The sequence below is a fragment of the Protopterus annectens genome, chromosome 9.part0 (assembly GCF_019279795.1).
Source record: "Protopterus annectens isolate FY-2018-M chromosome 9.part0, PAN1.0, whole genome shotgun sequence".
Lineage (NCBI taxonomy): Eukaryota > Metazoa > Chordata > Ceratodontiformes > Protopteridae > Protopterus > Protopterus annectens.
In genome coordinates this window covers 445,638,353-445,653,346 of record NC_056743.1, presented here as the reverse complement: position 1 = coordinate 445,653,346, position 14,994 = coordinate 445,638,353, and the positions used below count along the sequence as shown (strand labels likewise).

The 14,994-nt window shown below is 40.0% G+C and overlaps 1 protein-coding gene across 1 annotated transcript in view; it reads left to right on the top strand.

The window, feature by feature from the left end:
• KAT6A (lysine acetyltransferase 6A) overlaps positions 1 to 14,994 on the top strand; it is a gene marked incomplete in the record, with an annotated part of 2,696,607 nt that overhangs the window by 2,563,614 nt on the left and 117,999 nt on the right. Inside the window, 1 exon segment of the mRNA XM_044082986.1 lies at positions 7,565 to 7,856. Within this exon segment, the coding sequence (XP_043938921.1) occupies positions 7,565 to 7,856 (292 nt within the window).

Below are 14,994 nucleotides of genomic sequence, written 5' to 3'. Positions count from 1 at the left end.
ACGTGTCCAGAGTGCTACCATTCCTGGATTAGCCTTCTTTTGGGGGCTCCTGTCAGTTAAGGCAAGAAAAACTGAGGAAATGGCGTCAGCTGCCTCACTTTATATCTGATGTACTGACATCAGTTTTACAACCGGCGGCAGCTGACGTCATATACAAAGGACTCTGGTATTCGGGCCGACTGAGAGCTACCGGGAACTGGATAATCCGTATGTGAGGACTGCAACAGTGAATACACTCGAACATCTACTTTTATGGTAAGTGTACACAACTGTACTTTTTACCTAGTTCTTCTAGAGCAAGAGCCAGCCAAGGATGGCATGGGCTGTTACCACTTTTATACTGGGAACATGCTGACATCTCTGGGAAGGTAGAGTTCGCCTATCTGAGGGGTGATTGAGATTCAGACCTCTAGTAGTCAGGACAGACGTTGGACCTCCTTTTGTGACATCCGTACCTACAGTAATGATTACTGCAGTAATGCTGCTACTTGAATGTATATTGTGTTAAGTTTCTTACACTGAACATTTCTAGCTATAGTCTCTTTCCATGTGACTGTATCTCCATGATGAGCACTAGATGGACTGATATGATTCCTGGTGTATAATTGACCTGGTATTGACCTAAAGTAATGACTAGTTAGGAACAGATTCTGGGTAGTAGTTAGGTATGGAAACCCAACATGCAGAGTAGCAGCACAAGACTGAGAGAAGACCACCATTTCTAATACTTATAAAAAATGAAGAACAAGCACAAACCAAACCAGAAATAAAGAAACCAAGTGAAGTAGCTGGATTGGACTCACTCACAAGTAAAATAGATGAAAGATTCTGTTGTAGTAAACAAAATCCACTTTATTCACCAAGCAAAAACACGTGAATTGTTCACCAAGGATAAGCGTTTTCATCTAGATCTATACTTCGCCAGATAACTAATCACAAGTGGGAACTTCCTTATATACATGCACAACAGGAAGTGACATAAGCAGTAAAACAATTAAAGAAGCAAATTAATTTAAAGGAATACAAGCACAATGTTAGTAGTCCTGGTAGTGAATGCATACAAGTGATAACCTGATTTGAAAAACACACAACCTCCTAATAAATACAAAATAAATGCTATGTAACAATGTCATAAATACGTATATCATAAATATATGCATAAAATATAACTATATAAAAAAAGGATATAAAAGTGTTTAAAATGGAAATGTAAATGGCTGTTTTATGCAATGGATACTATTAAGTTAAATACATAAATACTGAAATAAATACTGATGAGGTAGATTTACCTCTCTAATGCTTTTAATTTCAGAATAGGGCTAGTAGTAATATGCTCATTAAGACCTGGCCAGTTCCCTGCATTTAAACGTAACTGCCGATATAATTTTCTTTTTTCCAAAAATAATGACCAAGCCCCCCCCTCCTTATGTCAGTGCTAATACTATCTATAATAAAAAATTGAAACTTGTGATTAATGTTCTTCATTATGTGCTTACTTGGGCATCGGTCTCTCTTATTTTTAATATCATATAGATGTTCGTATATATGGTTTTTAAACTTCCAATCGGTCTTGCCAATGTAATAACAAGAACAGACACTGCACATAGCACAATAAATAACTTTCTCTGAGCCACAATTATATTTCTTGTTAATCCTAATCTCTACATTGTTGATGTAAAATGTGCTCCCCTCTTTTATGTATCTGCAGTAGTTACATCTACCTCATTTAGTCATAAAACCATACCTGTGGTTGGACTAGATATTACTAGTCTCAAATATATTTTTCAGGTTCTTACCTCTTTTGTATACTGTGGTGGGTTGTAATCCTATTAAAGGTCTAATGTTCTTCTCGTGTCTAAGGATGGACCAATTTTTTGCTAAACTGTCTCTTACCATTAAACTATCTTGTGTAAAAATAGTGATAAATGAAGTTTTAAAATCTCTACTTCAATTGTAATATTGTTATGTTGATTAGTAGATGTAACATTTATAGTAACATCACCTGAAAGTAGAGGCAAATAAAAACCACGCTCCCTCTTGTTTAACAGCCTCAATCATAATGCACTTATAATGCAAACATCTGTTTTAAATTATCACATTCATCCAGGAATTCCTCCATGCCAGACACCATACAAGCTGCCCACACAAATTGGCCCTTTACAATTGCCTTCTTTTGCTTTATAGGGTGGGTACTGGAGAAATGCAATAAAGAGTTTGAGTACGTACTTTTTCTAAAAATCTTTGATACAAACTTCTTGTTTAGGTAATCTTTCACCAAGAAAATGTCTAAGAAAGAAATCATGTTGAGGTCACTGGTGTGAGTGAACTTCAAAAATTCTATGGTAGTTTCAATGTAATCAGTAAAATCATCAATAACATAAATAGGTCCATCCCATAGAACAAACATATCATCCAAAAACCTGGTGATAAGCATGGTGTAGAATACATGCGTTTGATTATACAGCATAATGATGGCGTGATTTCTGAATTGTCAGCTTCTGTTTCTGAATTAGATAAAATTATTTGTGGTCATTTGCACTTTGATAAGTATAAATATGAGCATGAGAGAATATTTAACAGCATGGATCATTTAGTAAGTTCTATTAAACTCAGAAAAACAAAAAAAAATTAACAAGGGATAGAAATGAGTACAGTAATGGTTCAGCATATCCTAGGCCTCCACCCTCTGAAGAATGGGGCAATACATTTATAAACCCTAATTTGAATTCAGTGAACACTAATAACACTAACAATGTGAGTAATCCTCCTTCTAGCAACTCCGGGCAAATTTTTTTAGTCGCAAAGGAGTTCCCACCTTTAAGACGTTTGGAGCGCCTGAGGAACAAGGGTCCACCAGAGAGCAACAACTGTGAGACAGCCACGATGTACAACTACAGGAACAGGGGAGGGATGGCGAACTGAGGGGGGGGGGAGGTATCAGACATGGAACAACAGGACTTAACTGTGGCTTTTTTAGATAACTTGCATTTATTACCTGATACTTCAGGTGATATTCTAAACCACCCACTCCCACCCTGTCACATTGTTACTAAAACCTTAGGCGATTTTAATGTATACAGTTTTTCTAGTATAGAGATTAATTCTGAACATTGTGATTGTTCGCTAAAGGGTTTCTTTTTTCACCCACATAATCCCCAGATATTTCTAATATTTTAACGGATTTGAGAATATACACACGCAAATTGAATTTAAAAATCCTTTTCAAAGACTCTGCTTCTAGTTCCTTTAACCCCTTGGCTATTTCTAGTACTTAAAATCCCCCACTTCACCCTACTGTCCAATTATTTGAAAATATTTGTGAATTGGGCATGCATAATTCAAAATTTACCAATGGGAATGTTAATTTTAGTGAGAAAAAGATTATTAAAGAAATAAAGAAATTTTCACATACCACTAGAATCGTGAAACCAGACGAGGGGGGAGGTGTAGTTTTGATGAATTACTGGGATTATAATAAGAAAATGTTACTCATTCTAGAAGGAAAAGCTTATACAAAATCTTCTGTAAATGGACTTAATGGTGCATATAACCATATAAGAAATGAACTCCAAGATCTTTTTATTGAGGGTTCAGTATCTGTAGATGTTCTTAATTATCGGTTCCTTACCCCAAACTGTCTGTTATATTTGGTTAACCGAAATTACACAAAAACCTGGTTCAACCACCCATGCGCCCCTTAGTAGACTCTAAGCACTGTATAACCATTGACATTAAGGACTTGTATTCAGTCATACCTCATGACACAAGGTTTGATTGGTTTATAGAGTACCTCCATGAAAAAGGCATTGCACATTTTTATGTTTTAGTCTATGCGCAATTTATGGAAATGGTCCTTAAAAACAGTTTTATATTGTTTAACAAAGAAATATATTTGCAACAAGATGGAGTGGCTAAGGGGCTCTGCATGTGGTGGTCTCTATGCTACTATTGTGGTCAGGCAATGGGAGAAAAAAGTTTATTTCCCTCATGCTATTTTAAGCATATTAAGTTTTATACCAGGTTTTTGGATGATATGTTTGTTCTGTGGAATGGACCTATTGATGTTATTTATGATTTTATTGATTATATTGAAACTACCACAGAATTTTTAAAGTTCACTCACACCAGTGACCTCAACATGATTTCTTTCTTGGACGTTTTCTTGGTGAAAGATTACCTAAACAAGAAGTTTGTATCAAAGATTTTTAGAAAAAGTATGTACTCAAATTCTTTATTGCATTTCTCCAGTACCCACCCTATAAAACAAAAGAAGGCAATTGTAAAGGGCCAATTCGTGCAGGCAGCATGTATGGTGTCTGGCATGGAGGAATTCCTAGATGAATGTGATAATTTAAAACAGATGTTTGTGGAAAAAAAGGGCACCCTTTTAAATTTATAAGTGACATTAGGATTGAGATCAAGAGGGAGGGTGTTTTTTATTTGCCTCTATTTTCAGGTGATGTTACTATAAATGTTACATCTGCTAATCAACATGACAATATTACTATTGAAGAAAGTAGAGATTTTAAAACTTCCTTTATCGCTATTTTTACACAAGATAGTTTTATGTTGAGACATTTTAGTAAAAAATTGGTCCATCCTTGGGCATGAGAAGAACATTAGACCTTTAATAGGATTACAACCCACCATAGTATACAGAAGAGGTAAGAACTTGAAATATATATTTGAGACTAGTAATATCTATTCCAACCACAGGTCTGGTTTTATGAATAAGTGTGGTAGATGTAACTACTGCAGATACATAAAAGAGAGGAATACATTTTACAACAATGTAGAGATTAGGATTAAGCAGAAATATAATTGTGGCTCAGAGAAAGTTATTTTTTGTGCCATGTGCAGTGTCTTTTCTTGTTATTAGATTGGCAAGACTGACCGGAAGTTTAAAAACCATATATACGAACATCTATATGATATTAAAAATAAGAGACTAATGCTCTAAGTAAGCATATAATGGAGAACATTAATCACAAGTTTCAATTTTTTATTATAGATAGTATTAACACTGACATCGGGGGGGCTTGGTCAGTATTTTTGGAAAAAAGAGAATTATATTGGCAGTTATGTTTAAAAGCAGGGAACTAGCCAGGTCTTAATGAGCACACTACTATTAGCCCTGTTCTGAAATTAAAAGCATTAGAGAGAGAAATCTACCTCGCCAGTATTTATTTCAGTAGTTATGTATTTAACTTAATAGTATCCATTGCATAAAACAGTCTTTTACATTTCCATTTTAAACGCTTTTATATTCATTTTTATATATATTTATATTTTATGCATATATTTATGATACACATACTTATGACATTATTTAGCATTTATTTTGTATTTGTTAGGGGGTTGTGCGTTTTTGAAATCAGGTTATCACTTGTATGAATTCACTACCAGGACTACTAACATTGTACTTGTATTACTTTAAATTCATTTGCTTTTTTAATTGTTTTATTGCTTATGTCACTTCCTGTTGTACTTGTATATAAGGAAGTTCCCACTGGTGATAAGTTATCTGATGAAGTCTAGATCTTCTAGACGAAAGTGCTTATCCTTGGTGAACATGTGTTTTTGTGGAGTGAATAAAGTGGATTTCGTTTACTACAACAGTGTCTTTCATCTATCTTTACTTGAGTGGGTCCAATCCAGCTACTTCACTTAGTTTCTTTATTTCTAATACTTAATCTTGGAGTGGCAGTCGATTACAGTTATCCCCACATGCTTCTCCATGTCAGGCAGAAACCTGTCCCCTCCCTGATCTCTTCTGACATTTTCTCAATTTCATGTAAGTTAAAGTGAGCATCAGCCATGCTACCACAAAAAGACTGGCATATAGGTAGGTGGTCACTTTAATTTAAAAACAAAATCTTATCAAGCTAAGGCAAAAAAAAAAAAACCCTCCTGTAATGAGTATGTTACTCTCTAGCAGTAAGTGGGTTCAAGTCATTTACCTGCTTGAAATAAACTAATAAATATTAGCACTTCAGACAGCACTTGTGAAAGTCTATCTGAGCATAATGGTATTACTTCATATGATCATTTCAAAATGCTGTGCATTGTTTCTCCATGATTGTAAATGGCAAAGAAAGTATTTCAGCTAAGCTTGAGTAAAAGGTTTCATTTTTATTTGCTAGAATCGCACAATACTTGTGAAAGCAGTGCAACTGACCTTAATCAAGAGCATAATGCTTTATATTGTTGGTCTTTAATCACGTTATTTATTTAACACATGTAAAATGTTTGTTTGCCAACAGTCATAATGCTGTGTACAGTTTCCTCATTTGTCACTACTCATCTTAAAGATCATGTTTAAAGTCTCAAAACGACTTTTTGTTTTTGAATAAAAAAGGTTTGCATGCATCTTTATGTATACAAACACTTTTGTTTTGCAAAAACAAAAGGTAATTTCTAATCCATTTATAAATAAAATATTCAGAACTACTTCTGAACACTGAAGACTAAACATACTGAGCCATGTTTACAGTATTATTATTAATGGGTGGGCAGGAGGCACTTGTGTCACTTTGGGTTCCAGCTTTAATTATGCTGATTAGTGTAGGTAAGTTAATTGTAAATTATATAATTGCTAAACCGTTAAATTAATTGTTTGAAAAAAAATCCTAATTAGTTTTTGCCAAATTGTTAATTAACAGTTTGGCAATTACAAAACTATTTCACAAGCACTTACCTACACTAAACAGCACAATTAGAGATGGAAACCAAAATAAGTGAGTGCCTCCTGCCCTGCAATTAATATTAGTGCTGTAAACACGACTCTGTATGTTAGGTCTTCTGCTTTTGGAAGCAGTCTTAAAAACTTTATATTTTTTAAATGCTACAAAATGCACTTTTCAAAACAGCAAAAGTGTTCACATACATAAAGCTGTTTGTTTTGCAGCTTTTAAGCATGAGCTTTAAATTGGTAGAACTCCAAAAAAAAGTTTCAGTGCAAAGCCAACATTACACATTTACCATCTGCATTTTGTCTCATGTATCATAACATTTATTTGAAGTGGAATGCATCATATATCTCAGATTTTCTGTCATTTGAAGTGTAATGCATTGTGTATATATAATATTTTCAGTCTGTTATGAATTTTAATGAAAATGGTGTCAAATGAAATGAGTTGTCTGATTTTGTTTTATGTATACATATACGTTGGGGATTCTTTTCTTGCACTTAACCAATGTCCGCGAAAGTAAACTGTCTCTGCTGTGGAAAACAAGTACCACACTGAGACTTTCATAGTCTGTGTGTAACTTGCTTAGGCTCAGACCACGATGTACATTGGAATTATTGCTGTATATGACCTTAGTTTCTTACTCTGTTAGTAAAACGTGTCTTGTATAGACTAGAGTCTTCAGTTCTAGATTTGTGTGTGTGAAACCTGTTGAGGACTTTTTTTTTTAATTTTGCAGCTGAAGTCCATGTTTTATATTGAGAATGGACACATTTTTGTTGTTGCATATCTCATACTTGCAGTGGACTCTACACAGTGTAAACAGCAAATTGTTTATAAATTTACTTTTCTTGACATTTTTTCTTTCCTGTCAGAAACCTACCAAGAGGCGTTTTCGTAAACACAAGCATCACAACAGCAGTGTTGTAACAGAAACCATCTCGGAGACCACAGAAGTCCTGGATGAGCCATTTGAGGACTCTGACTCTGAGCGCCCAATGCCCAGGCTTGAGCCTACCTTTGAGCTGGAGGAGGAAGAAGGTGGGACTGTAAAACAACTCCTTTCCAGAAGTTATCTCCGCTGTTTACCTCCAAAAACTACCATGGCACAGACATCTGTTTCTAAAAGGAAATCTAGGGAGGCAAATGCATTGTCTGATGAAGAAGGTAATGTAACTTGTGCGTAGACTTGCCTTTTTCTGTAGTACACTATACAACATTTGCATTTTGTGTTTTTGAAAATGGTTTATTTAGTTAAGTAACTGTTAACAGTGTTTATTTCCATCTCTACTATTGGCAGTGTCCTTTCATGAAGGAGTTTGTGGGACAAAGCGTCATACATTCTGATGGGGCCTCTATGATGAGCAGTCTGTTACTATGCTTGACACATTCAGTGATGCACCTCGTCTTTCTGCATGTCTGCCTTTAGGAGTAGCCTTCTCCCTTGAAGCAGGCAACTATGGGAGTGGTTCATCAGGCTTGACTTGACTTATTTCGGGAAGCTCTGTAGCCATCTGTCCCTGTAGTCTCCTGGGCCATTTTCAGAGTGATAATCATCCTATGAACCTCATCATGGCTTGTTTCTTAATTCCACCTTCGATCCAGAGATTTGGTCTGGATTGCCTGACAGAATTGCACTGGCCTTTGAACCCCTTTCCTCTAGTTCTGTCAACCATGACTGACTACTTTCCATGTCATTCTTATTTTTTCATAACTTCGGTATGATACAACACATTGATTTTAGATTCCTCCTTGTGGGACTAAATAGCTGGTAAGTGGCTGATTATTTTTTTTCCATGTTACCTTTCATTTCTTCTTGGGAGCATGCCCACTTCTGGGACTACTCTTCATGCAGACCTTCATCAAAGGAGGATCAGTTTACACTGTTCGCTTGTTGATCCATGAGAGTCTACTTTGCCATTGCAGGGAAGTTGCTTGAGTGGGTCTGTAGATATGGGGACACCAGTCCATGCCTCTACCCTATGCTTTTCGTGAGTAGGGTATACATACATATCTTCAGAGAGTTGCTGAGCTCTCATGGCAGTGCAGGACAGATGTTCTTCGTGTTTCACGGTTGCAGTCATCACTTGTGGGTTATCACTGCTGAGTAACCCTCAGGCGGCCCGAATACCAAAGTAAAGGATTTCCCTCCAGCTTTGGCTGCAGGTCGCCTGAGACTGACATTGGGTTGTCAAGGTTATAAAGAGAGGCAGAAGATGCCATTACATCAGTCTTTCTTGCTGTGGAGCCTGAAGTCAAAGCAGTTTCTGAGTGGGTCAGTCAGCCATTGCTAGAGTAAGGGAGAAAACTACTAAAGATAAGTGTCCCATTGGGATTCTTTTCTTGCACTTAGCCAATGTCCGAGAAAGTAAATAACTGTCTACGCTGTGGAAAACAAGTACCACACCGAGACTTTCATAGTCCGTGTGTAACTTGCTTAGGCCCAGACCACGATATCCCTGGATGTCAGTTCTGTGCCTTATTTAATGCTAGGACCATCCGTAGAACTGATTTTGTAGCTAAGCATTTCAGGAAGAGTAGTTACCAATGCGAAATGGCATCCATCGGTCAGTCTACTGTGGAAATTCCTAAAAAGAGAAAAGGAAAGGAGAGAGACCAAAGAAGGTTAGGCCCACAGACAACTCAAACCTGAAGTCAGCCAGCCTACCGTCCACCAGCACAGCGGAACTCAAGGCACATATGCAGCCTCTGACGACAGCTGTAGAGCCATCGCAGGCCTCTACCGAGACCCTTTTGGAGTCCGGTATGCTGCTGGATCAGGCTTCTCCTTCAGAACTGTCAGTTGCCAACCCCACAGTTGGGTCCGGAGCCACTTTGCAGGCATCGGCTTCCGTGGAGGCCTTTCGGATGACCGGCAGCCACACCACCAGTCAAAACCACATCTAAGCCCATTGAATTACTGAGGCCCAAGAGCAAGGCCACTCCTAGAAAAACTCCTACCTTGGTGCTCAGTCACCAGCTATCTACCCCCCAACCTGCTCAGTCTCAGCAGTTAATTAGGATGGATGGCTGAGGATTTACTCTCTATCAGGAATAACCAGTCTGCTCAAGCTACCCCAGCCAAAAGAAAAAGGGACCTTTCTCCAGAGGTGCTTTTGGATCCAGAGTCAGAGGACTCTGAATTTCTGGATTCAGACACTGAACAACAGCCCCTGGCAGCCTTTGAGAATTCAGATGCTGAGGAATCCATTTTGTCTGAATCCCCTCCTGACAACCTCTCATTCGGGGAGACCTTAAATTCCCTCAGAGGGCATTTCCATTGTGAGGCTCCGGACTACCCCCAATCAAAGAAGAGATTGCAAGTGTTCCTGGACGTGCCACAACACAAACCCTTATCCATTCCTCCCATTCTGGATGTGGTGGAGGATGTCTTCCTGGAGTCTGGTCTCACCCCCTGATGCCGTGCCCCCTGCACACAGAAAGCATGATAGCTATTACAGGGTAACTGCCTATAAGTATTTGTTCAAGAACCTTGCAGCTGACCTAGATGTCTTTACTCAGGGACCCAAAGGGGCTAGGGCCAGTTCCTCCAAAAATCCAGTACCCTCTGACAAGGAGAGCAGAACTTTGGACCAATAGGGCAAAAAGGTCTGCACTTCAGCTACCCTAGCCATTATAGCTTCCAATTACCAATTCCATATGCTTAAATATCAACAGAACATGCTGGAGTTATTAAAGCAGAAAATTTCCACCTTACCAGAGAGTTATACTACCAGAGAACTGGGAGATCTGATTCACTCCAGCTCTCAAGTGGCCAAGCATGTCCTGCATTGTGGATTTGATGCTTTAGAAGCCTCTAGCAGGGCTGCAGATGTTCTTCGTGTTTCACTGTTGCAGTCATCACTTTTGGGCTATCTGCTTGCAGTAGCCCTCAGTCAGCCTGATTAACAAAGTCTTGGGTCCTGCATCGGTTGCTGTCCCTTCTTCCATGACGTCTTGTCGTTAGGGGTATAAAACATGCAGCCGACGCCATTACATCAGTCTTTCTTTCTGTGCGGTGCCCAAAACAGAAGCAGTTCACAAGTGCCGGTCAGAGGACTCCTGAAATTTTCGTTTTCAAGTTTCAGAACCGAAGTCTTCAACTAAAGCTAAGTACCCTGTTGGGGAAACTTTTTTTTGCTTCTTACCGATGTCAGTAAAAGTTAATTGCATTACTTGCGGAAAGCAAATACCTCATAAAGATTTTCATTTGTACTGTATTCCTTGCCTAGGCCCTGACCTCAACTTACCGTGCTGTCAGTTTTGTGCTTTACTTAATCAGCGCACTATCCGTCGTCTGTATATTTTCGTCTCAAAATATTTTGGTTCTTAGTTTAATTATCCAAAAAAACGTCGTCTGTTGGCCATCCAATACCGGGATTCTGAAAAAACCACAAAGGCCGACGACCCTTCCCCTAAGCCAGTCGCCAGTTCACCAGGACTCAGTGAGGTACTTTCGCAGCCCCTGATACCCGCTACTTCTGATTCGCAGGCCTCTAGTGAGACCCATTTGTAGTCTGGTATGCCGCGAGATGCTTCAACTATGGAACAAGCGGATGTCTCTACCTTGGATGGGTCCGGAGCCCCTGTGCAGGCACCGGCTTCTGAGGGTGTATTCAGGCCTACGGCCTTGCATATTAAACCGATGCCTCTTTCTTTTTTTAGGCCTAAATCTCGAACCATGCCTAAAAAAACCGACACCCAGGACGCATGCTCAGGCCTCTATGCCTAAAAAACAAATAAGAATGGCTGAAGATCTTTAACTCTAATCAGGGGAAGCCAACCTCCCCCCTTCTAAGAGACCTAGGACTGAAGTTGTTTATGAATCTTTTGACCAGAATTCTGATTTTTCTGATTCTTCTGATGATCTGGATTTGCCCTTATCTACTTATGAGGATTCTGATGCAGAGGACTCTATTCCCTCTGCTTCCCCTCCAGAGGATTTTTCTCTTGGTGAAACCTTACATACTCTAAGGGAGCATTTCCACTGGGAAAGCCAGGATTTTTCCTGATTCAAAAAAGAGGCTTACGGATTTCTTACTCCAGACCTCAGCATAGGCCTTTAGCTCTTCCTCCAGTACTGGACATTGTTGATAATGCTTTTTCGGAATCTAGTTTGGCCCCCGATTCCTTGCCTCCTGCTCCCAGAAAGCCTGACAGATATTACAGGGTTCCTGATTCACACAAGTTCCTTTGTAAAAATCCTATTGCAGATCCAGAGACTATTTCACAGGGACCCAAGGGCATTAAGGCTTCTACTGCTAAAAATCCTACCCCTTCTGACAGAGACTCCAGGGCGCTGGATAGATTGGGTAAGAAGGTTTACACTTCTGCAACCTTAGCCATTAGGGCTTTAAACTGCCAGTTTCATATGTTAAAGTATCAACAACATGTTATTGGATTGCTTAAACAGAAAATGATGATGATTCCTGACTGTGCGGAAAATAAAGAATTACAGGATTTAATGCATTCTGCTGAACAGGTTGGAAAACATACTTTGCAATGTGGATTTGATTCTTTAGAGGCCTCTTGCAGGGCTGCTGTTACTGGTTCTGTGCTCAGAATGCATGCTTGGCTTAAGGAGCAAGCCTTACCTGATCATGTTAAAGCTAAATTGTTGGATGCTCCCTTAAATCAGGACTGCCTGTTTGGCAACAAGGCTGAGGAAATTCTTAAAAAGATGGAAGATGAAGCTAAATCTGTGCAAACTGTTAAAGATTTCTTATGAGTTCAGCTTCCTAGATTTAGTAGGCACTGGCCCTCTAAGAATTGGTCCTTTCCAGCCTCTTCAAGGTCTTCTCAAGCCAAACCCAGACATAGCAGAAACCCCAGGTTTCAGTCCCAGGGGACGCACAAGACTAAGCAGTGGGGGTTTCCGCACCCACATCAGGGAGTAGTAAGACTCCCCCCTATGGAAAACAGTCTCAGTGACTTGCTTCTAAAACTCCCAAGCACTTCCCAACTGAATGCTCCTTTAGGCGGAAAGATTGGCCTGCAGGCCAAAAACTGGGAACTCATTACCCAGGACAAATAAGTTTTAAATGTAGTGTCCCAGGGATACAGATTTCACTTCCACACCTTACCAACACCAAGCGGGTGGCCAGATCTACCCCCAAATCAGTGGGCAGAGGCCCAGAATCAAGTACTTTCTCTTAAGCATGGGGTCCATTCAGTTGGTACCCGAAGAGGAAAAGGGACAAGAGTTCTAATCAAGACTTTTCCTGGTACCCAGAAAAGGCAATACATGGCGTCCTATCCTGGACCTTTCTACTCTAAATACCTTTCTGGTGATTCCAAAATTCAAGATGCTGACTCTTCACCAGCTGCTTCCTATGCTAGGCAAAGATGCATGGTTGGCAACACGACTTAAAAGAAGCATACGTGCACATCCCTATCGGGGAGTCTTGCAGAAAATACCTACTCTTCAAAGCAGGCTACATGCACTATCAGTTCTCTGCACTGCCAATTGGCTTATCTACTGCGCCCAGGGTATTCACAAAGTGCCCAGCTCCAGTCATTGCATTCTGCAGGCAAAGAAATATTCAAATATACCCATACCTGGACGATTGTTTAATTCAGGCAGAAAGCCAGGACATACTTTTGAATCATCTGGCTTTTGTACAAAGGGTGCTAACTTGTCTGGGGTACATCATAAACGAAATCACACCTGGTACCCTGTCAACAAATTGTATTCCTGGGAGCAAGCTTGAATACAACTTCCCAGATGGCTTTCCTTACGCTAGAGAAACAAATTCATTTGACAGCCTAATTCAAACTAGTGGCCAGAAAAACCCTGCTGTCTACAAGACAAATACTGCAAGCCTTGGGGTTCATGGCCTCCTGCATTCTTCTAATTCCATATGCAAGACTGCATATGAGGAAACAACAGTGGTATCTAAAAAGCCTATGGTGTCAACATTCTCAGGATCTAGAAGCAGTGATTCCTATCAAACCTTGCCTATGGTTAGAGTTCCTTTGGTGGGCAGAGGCCTGCTACCAAAACAAGTGACTGCCATTCACTCTACCCCCTGCCGGCCAAACCCTAACAGACGCATCATACTATGCATGGGGGTGGGGGTTAACCTGTCAGGGAAGTGCATTCAGGGCAAATGGAACCCAAGTCAAATGCACCTGCTTATCAATCAAAAAGAAATGTTAGCTGTACAGAATGCTCTGACAGCCTTCAAGGACCACATTCTTCCAGGACAATTAATGGTAAAGATGGACAACACCACTGTTATGTGGTACATAAACAAGCAGGGGGGTACCCATTCTTACCCCCTCTGCGGACTAGCCATGGCACTGTGGAACACAGCCTTGAGCTACCAAGTACATCTACAGGCTCATTTCCTGCCAGGAAAACTAATTACACTGGCAGACGGACTAAGCAGAAACCTCATGGACCCACATGAGTGGAAACTGGAACCAGTGACTTTTAACATGTTGACAGACAAATGGGGTAGCCCAGATATAGAACTGTTTGCCTCCCCTCAGAATTACCAATTGGACAAATTTTGCACAAGAAATCCCCACAAACAAGCTTGGAAAGTGGATGCTCTGTCCTTCAGCTGGAAAACCCTATCAGTTCATGCCGTTCCTCCTCTACCTCTCCTCTCCAAAGTACTTCTAAAGATCAAGCAGGACAAACCAAGGATGATATTGATTGCACCAGACTGTCCACACCAACACTGGTACCCCTCTTGCGCAGCGTGTAACGGCTGGCTCCATGGCACCTGCCTCAGACCCCTACTCTGTTGTCTCAGCAGGAGAACCCGATTCTGCATCCTTAGCTTCAAACCCTGAACCTAGCAGCCTGGCTAATTATCTAACCTCTCCTTCACCATCCCTCAGTAAACAAGTGATGGATATCATTTTAGAGGCAAGGAAGCCTAGTACTAGAAAATCTTATGCTGACAAATGGAAAAGATTCTGTGCTTGGAACCAGTCTCAAGGGATGAGCACAGCAGCACCCAACTTACCTCAGATTCTTCAATACTTAACTGAGATGTTTCACAAGGGCCTTTCTTTTTCCTCCATCAAAATTCATGCCTCAGCCATTTCAGCTCATTTTAACACAGAGCCTCCCCTCTTCTCTCATCCACTGCTCAAGCAGTTCCTCAGAGGGGCCAAACATTTAAGACCACCCCGGAGAGCCCCACCACCAGCCTGGGACCTTAACTTTGTATTGGAGAAACTCACTCTTCCTCCTTTCGAGTCAGCTGCTGGTGCAGATTTAAAATTCCAACTTTGTATTGGAGAAACTTACTCTTCCTCCTTTCGACCCAGCTGCTAGTACAGATTTAAA